The sequence below is a fragment of the Onychomys torridus genome, chromosome 14, assembly GCF_903995425.1.
Source record: "Onychomys torridus chromosome 14, mOncTor1.1, whole genome shotgun sequence".
In the NCBI taxonomy this organism is placed as follows: Eukaryota; Metazoa; Chordata; class Mammalia; order Rodentia; family Cricetidae; genus Onychomys; species Onychomys torridus.
The window spans coordinates 71188308-71201838 of NC_050456.1; the positions used below are offsets into that span (position 1 = coordinate 71188308).

Sequence of the window (13531 nt, forward strand, 5' to 3'; positions counted from 1 at the left end):
AGGGAACTGGGTGTCTGTGCCTGAAGTAGCAGTTGTTTTTTGGGAAGGTTAGGATGGTTCTTGATAAACAGAAATGCACCATGGGTGATCTGCTTCTCTGGAACACAGAGATCTTAAGCTACTGTTTACTCAGCCAAAATCCTTCTTGTTAGGACCAGCACCTCCATCATTTTGGGGACAACAGCTTTTGACCAAACACCAGCCTGCTGAGTTTGACCACACTGTTGACACAAATACCACAGGTCTCATTCTAAAGGGAATAACAGATACTTTATAAGAACAATTTTGAGTGACAGGATCTGAGAACACAGATTTAGGTTACTCAAATTGCATATTCTAGTGTGGAAGCAGTTTCATGAAAACTTGATAGCCTAACCAAACAAAGTCACAAATCAAGGCAAGATGAAAATGCAGGGGTGGGAACCTCAGGGAGGCAGATGCATCATTGAGATTAGGGAGCTTCTCCACAGGCTAAAGATGTTATCTGCTGGCATCTTAGCTTTGGATTGAAGCTGGTTGTCTGCTAAGTGAATAGACTCTATTGTCACAAGGTTTAGTTCTGACACAGAGGGAGTAAACATGGCTGTTCCAGAAAGCAGCACTCAGCCCATGAGAAGGTCATTAGCCTCTGACCTGCAGTGTTCCCATCTCTCTACAGGACTGAAATTCAGATCAGCCAGCTAGGCTCTGCAGACACAGATTCCTTTAGGAGTTTTGCTTCACTGCCAGACAAGGCAGCTTCCCTCCAGAATTCTGAGAGCCAAAGAGGGGAGAGTGAGTCACTGTTGAGAATATGCCTATTGCTGCCAGACAGGACAGTTACTGAGAAGCAAGTGGGGATCTGTCAGCATGGAGGAATGTGTTGTTATTGTGTGAGTTTCCATAAAGAAATCAGGGAGCATGAACATAAAGTTGTTTTATTCTTTTTGAAGTTACTTTGAAAATCTAGGACAACTATTATCTGAAGCCCTACCTGGGACAATTCAGATTTCTGTCCTGAGTTTTGAACTCTGACTTCTTCCCAGTTCCACACTGACCATTAAACAGAGAAACAGCTAGCCAGAATGTCAATCCAGGGGGCTTGTCATTTAGAACAAAGTTAGATTTACCATCAGGATGTGGTTCTGCCTCCTGAAGCTTCTAAACGCACATTACCAGAAATCATTCCATGTGTACATGTCCAAACTTAGCACACAGCACAACTTGTCTGGGCCAGCATTTCCAAAGAAGAGGGAGGAGTCCCTGGTGGAAATAAATAGGCATCAGTGTGCTTTGGGACATAACACAGCAGAGAGGCAGCCACCCGAACATCAGAACTCAGCTATCACAGACGCTGGCAGCAGGCATCAACTCTGCAGGTAATACCCAGGATTCATTCTCTCTGGGGACAGAAAAGGTACCTTTGCAGGACTGGGTGGTACTGATAATAACCTGAGTCTTGGTTTGGAGGGGTGAGGAGTTGTTCCTGGGACACTAGGTGGAATTCAGGGGACATTTCTGGGGTACATATGAATCATCACTCCAGTCTGGGTCTCCATGTATATGAAGATGCGGGTACCTTGGGCTATGCTCCTGGAGAGCAAAAGGAGCCTACTCCTTGTGACCCTACATGGGGAGGAAGTATTGAGACCTTGACTATCCCAGGTGCACCTGTAGGAACCAGAGGGAGAGAGGACAGTTACAGAGTCCTTATGTGGGAAGCGACATCACTGCCATACTTAGACAGACAGGAGATGCCTTGGGGTCAGGTACCCCACTTCCCCAACAGATCCCATGGCCATGAAAAGGGACCACACCCTCTCCTAATAAGGAAAGAAAAGGCTACAGCTCAGTCACTGAACCAGGTCTCCTTCCACAAATGGACCAGCTTGTTTTCCATGGCAATATTTCTGATTTAAAATATGGTTGAATGTTTTCCAAAGAAATGGTTGCAACAGTCTGGCAGTAAACACAGGGTAAAGGCAGCCAAAGTCCCTAGCCCCTCTGCAGGCATGGGCCTGCATTGCCCTGGGCACATGTGGCTCAGCTCCAACACCTCCCTCCCCTGCTCCCTCCATTCTCCTCCTACACTCTTCTAGTCTTCCCTCCCCTCCATCTTCCCCTTGACTCCCTCATCTGACCCCCCTCCCTCCTTGGATCCTCCCTCCTCTTCCTCTACTTTCTCACTCCAGCTTCTTTTCCCACCTGGTCCTCCCTCCTCTGTTCTTCTTCCTCACCTTCCTCTTCCTCTAGCATCTACATTCTCCTCTGAACTCATCTACAGTGTGGACAGAGGCTAAGGTGGGTTGCAGTGTTTACCATGATCATAAACCTTCAACTGTAGTTTTTAGGATGCTTGTGCCCCAGTCTAGAGGTGTAAGAAGGAGAATGCCCTCTGGAAACTCCCCACCAATACCCACAAACTCCTAATAAGCCATACCCTATTACTAAAAGTGTATCCTGGGTCACTTAACAAGCTGTCCAGAGAGGTCCACCCATTTGCTTGCTACCACCACACAGTCATCCTGACAGCCAAAATGGAATATGGTCCAGGTGTCAGAGACACAGACACCATTCAATTTCTTTCCCATCAGGAGGTCTTCTAGGCTGGGAGACAAACCTCCATGTGGTAGGCTGGCTGGACTGAGAGCACCTTCCCTAATGTTTCTTCTCATATCTGTTCAGAGAGGTCCTGCTGAGCCAGTTGTCTCCAGGGTCACCTTCAATTAGTGCTTCACACTCCCAAAAACAGGCACTAGGTTCATCCTACAGCTGTGAGATTTCTTGGACAAATACCACAGGAGGATGGGGTGGGCCCTGTCCTGCCTAACTGGTTTTAGGTTCCTTCCCTAAACAGGACTAGAGATTGGTGATGGGGTGAGGATTCAAATGCAAAATAAGAGGTACCCTGCTTACTAAGGAGTCCTTATGCCAATCCAGAAGAGGAGAGGAGACATTCAGATTACACAAGGCTTGAACCCATCCCTCAGTGCCTTTCTTCCTTATCTTGTGACCCTGGCAAGACCCTATGGGTCTTGGTTCCATATTAAGAATATTGGTTACTACAACAGCACTTCTTCCTGGAGTAAAGGGAGCAGAGGCTGTGGTACTACCACCTGAGTGTCCAGAAAAACTCCCATGAACATTCTCAAGGGCATCAAAGGGGCAGCAGAGCAGGGACACAGTGCAGGGACACAGTGGGAGGACAAGGAGATGGTCAGGAAAACACATGAACATCCCTGACAAAAGGATCTTTTCTTTTCAAACAGGAAGACAGAGTAATGGCTGAAATCTGCCCTGATGTCCTCTGCCAACCAGATGGCACATTGGGAAGGGACATTGCTGTCCAGGAAAACCAAAAGAACAGGACACCAGTGGACAATCTAGCACTGACCTCTACCAACAACGACTTTGCCTTCAGCCTCTACAAGGAACTGGCTTTGAAGAATCCAGATAAAAATGTCGTTTTCTCTCCATTCAGCATCTCAACAGCCTTGGCCATTCTGACCCTGGGAGCAAGGAGCAAAACTCTGGAAGAGATTCTAGGAGGTCTCAAGTTCAATCTCACAGAGACTCCTGAGGCAGACATCCACCAGGGCTTTGGGCACCTCCTCCACATGCTCAGCCAGCCAGGGGACCAGGTGCAGATCAGAACAGGGAGTGCCATGTTTATTGAAAAGCACTTACAGATCCTAGCAGAGTTCAAGGAGAAGGCAAAGGCATTCTATCAGGCTGAGTCCTCCACGACTGACTTCCAGCATCGTCATGAGGCCAAAAAACTCATCAATGACTATGTGAGCAAACAGACCCAGGGGAAGATCAAGGAACTGATCTCTGACCTGGAAGAGGAAACATTAATGGTGCTGGTGAATTACATCTACTTTAAAGGTGAGGGTGGGCATTGTTTCAGGGGTGAATGGAGAGGGTGTTGGCTTGGTACCTTTTATCCTTACACTGACCACTGGAAAAGAGGTGCACAATGACTTGGAGACATGGCTGCCTAACTTCTTATTACTAACAGGCCTTACCTCTCCTATGTGGTTTTCTGGATGATGGTTGAGGTTCCTAGTACTTACTAAACAGAACCTCTGAGCTCTCAGCCTAAGTGGGGTCAATTTGACTGACTTAAAACTTAGTAACTAGCAGAATGGTTTGCTTGCTTGTCCAGTCCTCCCTGAGTGGGGAGAAGCCATGGCTGCTCCTGCAGAGACAGAGTCCCTCAGTCTGCCCACTCCAGCATTTCTAATCTGCTCTTGTAGAAGGTACCCATCCCTACTGGAAAGCCTCTGTCTCTAGGAGGGTCCAGGTGGGCTGGAGACGTTTTACCTAAGAGGCCTGGCTACCCAATCTTAAGGAGAATGTAGCCTGTGCAATAGCTACTGAAGAGTCTGTCATGCATTCGTATCCTAGACTTCTCCCCTGATAGTTTCTGCATCAAGCTGGACCTGGGCATGGAATAGCAGGGACTGGGGCAAAGCCATTAGTGAGAAGAAAGACCAGCTATGCTGTGTTCTGTGTTCAGTGTCTGGCTGCTTTGTGGAATTTTCCTTTTGTAAAACTACTTGCCTGGGTTAGGCATTTAGCTCAGTGGTAGAGCAGCCTAGCAAGCGCAAAGCCCTGGGTTCGATCCTCAGCTATAAAAAACAAAAAAACAAAAAAACAAAAAACTACTTGCCCGTCAGCCTGGGAGATCACAGTGTACAATACTGACTCCTGAGCCAGGGAATCTGGAGGTAGGGAGCTAGTGAATTGAGAAACTGGCCTGGAATTGCATTGGGTAAGGGTTTTGCAGTGGACTTCCAGAGTCCACACTCCAAAAACCTGCCTGATAGAGACCAGGGATTGAGGTGATAGCCCACAAAACAATTCCTGAGAAAATCCTGATGTGGCTAGCCCGAGAGCCTGGACAGTCTAGGGCAGAGGAGGACAGGCTCTGAGACTCTAGACAGAAAACCAATTTGCCATGGACAGAAGAGGATAGGAGGACAGAGGACGTTTGTTCAGGAAGGAGCCAGAGCAGCTCTTCACTGAAGAGAAGGAAAAGCAGAGTGAGCGGCTAGGGGATTACTTCAGGGCGAAGCTCTCTTGCTGAGCCCAGAACCCAAGCTCCAGGGCTGCTTGGCAGTGAGGAGGAGTTGTATGTTTATGCAGCTGCATCCTGAGCCCAAGAAGTTGTCAAAATACCAAAGTCATCCAAGGTGTATTGTAGATGGTCACATGCACTTGGGATGTGCACAAAGCCTGGGCTGGATATCTGTGATTCATGGAGGTGAACATGGCCAATGGGGGAGAAGAGGACTCATTACTCATGTCTTAGTCAACCTAATATAGGATCCTCTTAATCCAAATCTAGAAGTTACAGGTCCCCGGAGCTTGAGTCTAAGCCCACTCTTGGCTCTGGGCTCAACCTTCCATTTGTTTGTTCACATTGAGGAGCACTCTCAACAGATCTGGAGGTTCAGTCTCTTCCTGTTTCCTTCAAATCTGTCCCCAAACAACTGCCTTCTAGACAGGGTTCTTCCGGAGGAAGAAGGGATCCCCAACTCTCCCCAGGCGCTGGTCTCTCTGCTTTCACTCACATTTCTCTCTAAATCACCCCACTCTGAGACTCCAGATGGTTTCACAGGTCCCTCAAGTAGCCAAGCGTCAGATTTGAGTTTCTCTTTCCAAACCAATCCTATGGATCTCTTCTCATTCATAGTTCTGCCTCTAGCAAGGTTTTTTCCAATCCAGACTATGTAGCCACCAAGAGATACTATACTCTCTGTTGTTGAAAATGGGTTGATTGCTCTTTTGATTCAGAAACAAGGCAGAAATGGGGAGGAGGTGGTGTCTCTCCTGTGCTGTTACATTCTGACGTCCTGCACCACATTTAGGGAAATGGAAGAGACCATTTGACCCTCATGACACATTCGAGTCTGAGTTCCATCTGGACAAGAAGAGGTCTGTGAGGGTGCCCATGATGAACATTGAAGACCTGACCACACCCTACTTCCGGGATGAGGAGCTGTCCTGCTCTGTGGTGGAGCTGAAATACAGAGGCAATGCCAGCGCCCTGTTCATCCTCCCTGATGAGGGCAAGATGCAGCAGGTGGAAGCCAGCTTACAGCCAGAAACCTTGAGGAAATGGAAGGACTCCCTGAAGCCCAGGTGAGAGTCCACAGGAACCAGAGCTGATCTGGCTCCCCATACTGCTGTTTGCCCAGTGTCCCTGTGAGAGTCGGCAGGGACAGGTGGAGTGCAGATAAATTTCCCTCTGTTGACTCAGTAGTTTTGGACAGATTTTACTGTCATGTTGTTGTTCACAAGATGAGATCAGCTAGCGCAGGAGCTGAGGACCCCTCTGTGTCTAACAGGCTGTAACTACAGGAATCCTAAATGGGTTTGGAAGGCAGAGGGAAGTGAGGCTGAGATGAGGTCAGCTCTGAGAATCAGCTGTGCCCTGGGTAGCCATCTCATCCCCTCGTCACTCACTCATTCACCATTCATGGGAGGATGACCTGAAGACCTACTATGTGCTGTGCTCGAATTTAGACCCTGAGAGGGTATCAGAAACTCAAGCATATAATTTCTTATGATCTTGGGCTCACCTTGAAATTGAAGAGGAGAGAGTAGATGATTGAAAATACAATTAATCATTATTTGACAAGTTGAAAAACAAGCAGCAGTGATGTTAAAAGGGAATGCCCACAGGGAAGGAAACCAGTGGTCAGATGCAGTGAGCAATTTTAAAAAAGACTGATCATTAGACGAAGTCTGAGGGTCCACGTGACGGGGAGAAATGCATTTTGTGGGAGAAAAGCATTCTTGGTAAGGGAACCCACAGCTAGTACCAAGCCTCATCGCCTGCCCCTTTATTATAAACTCTCAGACATTGATGGTTAGTTCATGCATTAGGAAAGCAAAATCAAGTGGTCTAGGATGGATGGAAAGAGGGCTGCACTCTAGTGTGAGGGCATCTGTGGAGAGGTGCCCTAGCAAAAAGGTGGGTTGATGTGGCAACAGAGTCCAGTGACTCTCACATTTTTTTCATTCTCAGGAAGATCGATAAGCTCTACATGCCCAAATTCTCCATCTCCAATGACTACAGCCTGGAGAAAATCCTTCCAGAGCTGGGCATCAGGGAAGTCTTCTCCAAACAGGCTGACCTGTCTGGGATCACTGGGGCCAAGGACCTGAGAGTCTCTCGGGTAAGTGAAGAAACATGGGTCGTTCTAACTGGGTGCCAGAATATGTATGGTGAAGGCCAGGTGGCCAGGGGGAATGGTAAATGTGTGAGAAAGCTCGCATTTGTGAAATTCCCTCATCCTGGGAGAGTTGTTACAACCTAGACACTCCTGCTGGAGAGCATGCAGCCAATCCCTCCTCTCTCCCCTGAACATGTCTTCACGCAGAAGCCCAGGGTGGCCACACATACCACCCACAATCCACTGCAGGGCAAGGCATTCCAGTCTTATTCACTGCAGAGCTGACCCAGTGCTTCCTGACTAGCACACAGAATAGGAGCAGTAAGGAAATAACAAGAGATGATTGGCAATTGGGATGAAAAGCTTATGAATAGGAAAGAAGATGCCTAAGGTCCCCAAACTACATTCCCAGATGCACAGCCTGGCAATGTCTTTTGTGAGTGCCCACTCTGACCCTTGGGTGCAAATCTGTGCAAACAGGACATGACAGTTTAATGAAGAGAAGCCATGCCCTGTGCATTGTGGTTGTATGTGCCAAGGAGGCTGGAGCAGGAAGAAAGCCAAAACCTGCACTGGCTGCCATCACACTGGCTATTCACTGTGGGTCTCCTGAGAAGCTGCCTGTGGAGTGAGGACTGGCATTGCCTACAATCATCCTCCTGTTTATAGTGAGTTTGAGGGCAACACAGACTCTCAGAGACTGAGCAGACCAAGGGCATGCCTCATCTCACATCCTGAGCAGAGATTTGGAAACACCAGGGGTAGAGCCTACTGTAGGAAGAAACAACTTCACCAGCCTTTGAGGCAAGGAGAGATTGCTTGTTCCAGGAATCTCCTCTCCTGCCCTCCCTACTCACTAGTGAGTGATGTCTTTCTCTTACAGGTGGTCCACAAAGCTGTGCTGGATGTGGCTGAGATAGGCACAGAAGCAGCTGCTGCCACGGGATGGAAAGCAGTCCCTCTTTGTGCAAAATTTATATCTATGACAGTCCGTTTCGACAGGCCCTTCCTGATGTTGATCTCTGACACAGATACTCAGACAACCCTCTTTCTGGCCAAAATCTCCAACCCTAAGTAAGGCTAGAGCTTCCCAAGTGGAGAGTATTCTGCCCAAGAGCCCTGGCGGAAGCCGGCATGTGGGTGTGTACACCTGAACTTCATGTTCTGATTGGCTTTGTATACCTGGTTTGGACAGCAATCTTGTCTAACTCCATGACTCCTACATACACAGGAGGCTTGCACTGTGAGTGACAGGCTCTCAGGCCTCTTGGGAGCACCTGCTCATGTTTCTGAGCCTGGAATCTATCTTTATGCCCTCTCCCTGCTCACTCACTTGTATTGGACTGTACCCCAAATGTGGGCACTATCAAGTAGGCTCAGTCCCAGTATAGTCTCTAGGCATATCCGCCTCCAGCTTCCATAGCCTTGATGGGGTCATGCAAGCTCACAGGCCAATCCATGAGGACCAGGACCAGGACTGAGAAGGGAAGCTGCTGCACCGAATCTCACTCCTGCATCTGGTGCCTCCTGGAGACAAGTTCTTGCCTTGTGCTTTCCTTCCTCCAGCCCCTCGACTCTGCCACCCACAGCCCTTTGCTGCAGATGCTGGCCTTGCACATATCTGGCCCACTGTTGGAGCCTTCACTCATTTTGAGGGGCCTATTGGTCAGACCAGCTCCTTTTCCCCAGCACTCCTATTTAGGGCACAGTACCCATTTTCTAGGTTGGCAACTGATGACCCTGACATGATAGACATCTCCACCTTCATCACCCAAAGTGCAGGGTTTGGAGTAAATGATCAATAAAAATATAATTCACTCAGCACCTGTTGGCAGTGGTGTGCCATCTAGTGACCACAGTGTAGTAGAGATTGTCACTCATACTCTGTGACTCCTGTGATGGACCTCTGATCCTCATGTTATTATCAATTCTTATTATGGATGAGGAAACTGAGGCACAGAGACTCTTAGTCATTTCCCATGACCTCACAGCTAGACATTATGATTGGTGGGATGTGCTTCAAGTGTCCTGATGCCAGAGGAACAGTTTTTACCAAATGGGGATCTGTGCACAGGCATCACCATGGTAGTGTGCAGGTGGATCATAAAACAAGGCTCTCGATACTTCATAAAGAGCTCAAAAAAGCACATATGCTTCATGTGACCTATGTGTTGAGGTCAGAAGAGGGTGAGAGGTCATCACATGACCAGAAAAATGTCTTGGGCAGGGTTCCCAGTAATGGAGGCATTTCTATAAATCTGAGGGGAAGTGAGTCTTTGGGAAAACACAACAGAAGGGTGGTGGGGAGAAAGAAGCAATTACAGACACACGATGGCCAACAGCCTGGCTCTGGGAGGATTCTGAAGTTCCTCAGAGCCACAGGGAGCATCCAAGGGGTTAATTGGTGTTTTAGGCAAGTTACTTTGTGTGGTTACAATGCAGAGAACTGAGTAGTTCAGAGGTCGGGTTATCATTGAGGGATTTTTCAGCTGGAGAGGAGAGTTGATGATTCAGATCAAGATATGAGCTTTCTTGGTGGGTTGATGCAGAAGGAGAATAGGAGGCCTAGAAATTTGGGTCAGGGTACCTGGTAATCATTGAGAATCCTCTGAGCCTGGAAACACAGCCAGCAGCCTGTACAGAGAGGGAAAGTTGAACATTTAGTTAGAGACTTAATTGTGTCTTAAGGATCCTAAGGAAACTCTTGACAGGTGGATATGAGATCAGCAGAGAATTGCAGCCTGGTGAGGTCCTGAAAGAATCCACTTCCCCAGTGATCACTGGGATAACATTCCCTGAAGGATGTGAACTGAGACAAAAAGGGTACCCATCTATTGAAAGCCAACAAATGTCCAACCATCTTTCCAACATGTAGCAGGGCAGGTCCTGAGGCACTACCAGCACTCCATGGGCACTGACATGCCCCAGCTGTATCCCAACAAATTTCCTGGATTCAGTGCAGGTGTATAAGGAGCCTGGTGCTGAATGCATCTCAAGCTGACCAGATCTGTGTCTGGAACTTGTGGACAAAGTCTGAGTCCACCTCTTATGGGAGTCTAGGACCTAGATATCAGGGTTCACTTTTCATCATTCCCTGGGGACTGAAGATTCTCTCACTTCTTGGCCATCAAGCATTGCCTTGGTGATGAACTCCCTACAGGGACAGGTCCAGCTTTCAATGGATGTAATGGAGTGTGGAGGGGTAAGGGAAGGACCTGTAAACTGCAGTTTACTAAGGTTGAAGGCCTGGGAACTCCATGCTTAGCTCAGGGGTTTCTACATTTTGAACAGTCACCTTATAGAAATTTATCAACAGTAAGTGGCTGTGTGGTTGATGAGGTGGGGGGGGGAGTGAAGTGGAGTGAGGTGGGGTGGAGTGGTGGTCTTAAAAACACTGCACAATATGTTTCCTTCCAGGCTTTGCAACATGGCCCATCAGGTCTAATAATAGACTGACATTCTGTAGGCTGTCATTTGGTCTTATTGACCATGTCCTTTGCCCTACAAAATCTTTTCAGTTTCAGGAAGTCCCATTTATTAATTATTGCTCTCAGTGTCTGTGCTACTGGTGTTACATTTAGGAAGCGATTTCCTGTGCCAATGAGTTCAAGACTATTTCCTACTTTCTCTTCTGTGACGTTCAGTGTAACTGGATTTATGAGGTCTTTGATCCACTCTGACGTGAGTTTTGTACATGGCCACAGATATTGATCTATTGGAAGTTTTCTACATGTCAACATCCAGTTATTGCAGCTCCATTTGTTGAAGATGCTTTCCTTTATTCCAAATAATAGCCTACAGAATGGGAAAAGATCTTCACTAACCCCACATCAGACAGAGGGCTGATCGCCAAAATATATAAACAACTCAAACAATCCAATGCAAAAATGGGTTAGAGAGCTTAACAGAGAATTCTTAACAGAAGAAACTCAAATGGCTGAAAGACATTTAAGGAATTGCTCACCATCCTTAGTTTTCAGGGAAAAGCAAATCAAAATGACTGAGATACCATTTTACTCCTGTCAGAATGGCTATGATCAAAAACACTGAAGACAGCTTATGTTGGAGAAGATGTGGAGCAAGGGGAACACTCCTCCACTGTTTTTGGGAATGCAAATTTGTACAGCCACTCTGGAAATCAGTATGGCAGTTTCTCAGAAAAATGGGAATCAATCTACCTCAGTACCCAGCTATACCACTCTTGGGCATATATCCAAGGAGTGCTCAATCTTACGGCAAGGACACATGCTCAGCTATGTTCATAACAGTATTTTGCATAATAGCCAGAACCTGGAAACAACCTAGATGCCTCTCAACCAAAGAATGGATAGAGAAAAATGCGACACATATACACAATGGAATACTACTCGGCAGAAAAAAAACAAAACAAAACAAAACAAAAAAAACAATGATATCATGAAATATGCAACCAAATAGATGGAACTAGAAAATATCATCCTGAGTGAGGTAACCCAGACTCAGAAGGACAAACACAGTATGTACTCACTCATAAGTGGATACTAGATGTAAGGCAAAGGATAACCAGACTACAACCCAGAGCTCCAGAGAAGCTAGCTAACAAGGAGGAGTCTACAAGAAACACATAGATAGCCCAGTGTAATAGAAATAGATAAGATCTACATGAGCAAACTAGGAGTGTGTGTGTTTGGGGGCGGGGGTAACAGATGGCAAAAAATGGGATGAGAACATAAAGATACAGGAAGATCGAGCTGGGAACAGGGACAGAGTGGGAGAGCAAGGAAAGAGATACCATGATAAATGAAGACATCATAGGAATAGGAAGAGGCACAGTGCCAGGGAAGTTCTCAGAAATCCACAAGGATGACTGACCCCACCTTGGACTACTGGCAGTGGTCAAGAGGGTGCCTGGACTGGTCTACTCTGGTGACCGGACTAGTGAATACCCTAACTGTCATCATAGAGACTTCATCCAGTGACTGATGGAAGCAGATGCAGAGACCCCTGGCTGGGTGACAGGCTGAGCTCCAGGAATCCAATCAATGAGACAGAGGAGGGATTCTGTGGGCAGGGGACATCGAGATCATGATGGGAAAATGTGCAGAAATGACCAGCCACACTAGTGGAAGCCCATGAACTGTGGACTGGTGGCTGTGGAGCCCCCATAGGACTAGACAAGGCTCTCTGGATATGGGAGACAGTTGCTTAGCTGGAACTGTTTGGGGGACCCCCAGCAGGAGGATCAGGATCCATCCCTGGTACATGGGCAGGCTTTTTGGAGCCCAGTGCCTCTGGTGTAACTCCATGCACAGACTTGGTGTGGGGTAAAGGGGTGTGGACCTGCCTCAGCTGAGTGTGTCAGGCTCTGCTGACTCCCCATGGGAGACCTTGACTTGGGAAATGTAGGCATGAAGGGTGGGTTGGGGGGAAACTGAGTGGTGGGAGGAGGGAAGAGGGGGATCTGTGGTTGGTATGTGAAGTGAATAGAAAAATTTTTAATCATAAAAAAGGCTGACATATATGATCTTGGCCAAATTACTTGTCAGAGGTAATTACCAAGGTCTCATGTCTAAACATCAATAATCAGAGAATATCAACCATGAAGCACTGTGGAAGAGAGAAGAGTAGTAGTAGAATGGTCAGGCTGCCTCTTCCTCCCATCCCATCACTCACATCAGAAACCCACTCCAATATTAAAGCATGGGAAGAGCACTTATCGCTCCAGGTATCATGTGGTTGGCACAGCCCAGGAAGGCACTGAGGCAGCTGCCACCAGGAATTGAGAGTGACCTCCCTGCAGTGAACAATGCCAGCCACTGTGCATCATCAGAACCCACGGTAGCCATGCTCACCCAGAATGGCAGCAACATCTCTTTCAGAGACTAATCCTCAATCCAGGAAGGTTTGCTATAGTAACTTTCTAAGCAGGCTATAGGAGATGTGCAGTACAGAGCATTCATTCCCAGCCTATACCTTACTACTAGTACAAAATATGCAGCTTGTTTACAGTAGTGAGTTTAGAGACCTGTGATCCAAACTAAGGCCAGGACAGAGTATGTAATGTAACTACACCAGATGCCAGCATCCCAAGGGGGAACCACTGTGAACTGCATGAACTACAGATCCTCACTGAGCTTTCTCCCCCTAAAACTGTCACAGCCCACTCCAGGGCCTTCTGTGAGGATGCTGAGCTGTCACCCAGCTGGATTCCCTCCATCTGTTTTCTGTTGTTGTTACTGAGGCCACAGTGCAGACAGTAGATAGAGAGGTGTGTCTGTTAGCCCTTTGTCTCTGTGAAAACACATCTGAGATAACCCACTGAGGGAAGCAAAGGTTTGCTTTGATTAACAATTTCAGTGAGTTCAGGCCGGGGTCTGATGGCTTTG

The 13531-nt window shown here is 47.4% G+C and overlaps 1 protein-coding gene across 1 annotated transcript; it reads left to right on the forward strand.

Annotated features, from left to right (window-relative positions):
• Positions 1 to 1301: 1301 nt before the first annotated feature.
• Positions 1302 to 8301, forward strand: LOC118595730 (serine protease inhibitor A3N-like). The gene is made up of 5 exons (XM_036206488.1): positions 1302 to 1358; positions 3249 to 3867; positions 5856 to 6129; positions 7019 to 7169; positions 8050 to 8301. The coding sequence occupies exons 2-5, from the start codon at positions 3261 to 3263 to the stop codon at positions 8242 to 8244; spliced, it is 1227 nt and encodes a 408-aa protein (XP_036062381.1). The 5' UTR covers positions 1302 to 1358; positions 3249 to 3260; the 3' UTR covers positions 8245 to 8301.
• The last annotated feature ends 5230 nt before the right edge of the window (positions 8302 to 13531 follow it).

Coding starts and splice junctions, on each gene's coding strand:
- LOC118595730 (XM_036206488.1), top strand. CDS start 3,261: ATGGCTGAAATCTGCCCTGATGTCCTCTGCCAACCAGATGGCACATTG. Junction 3,868..5,855: donor GAATTACATCTACTTTAAAG/GTGAGGGTGGGC, acceptor CACCACATTTAG/GGAAATGGAAGAGACCATTT. Junction 7,170..8,049: donor AGGACCTGAGAGTCTCTCGG/GTAAGTGAAGAA, acceptor TTTCTCTTACAG/GTGGTCCACAAAGCTGTGCT.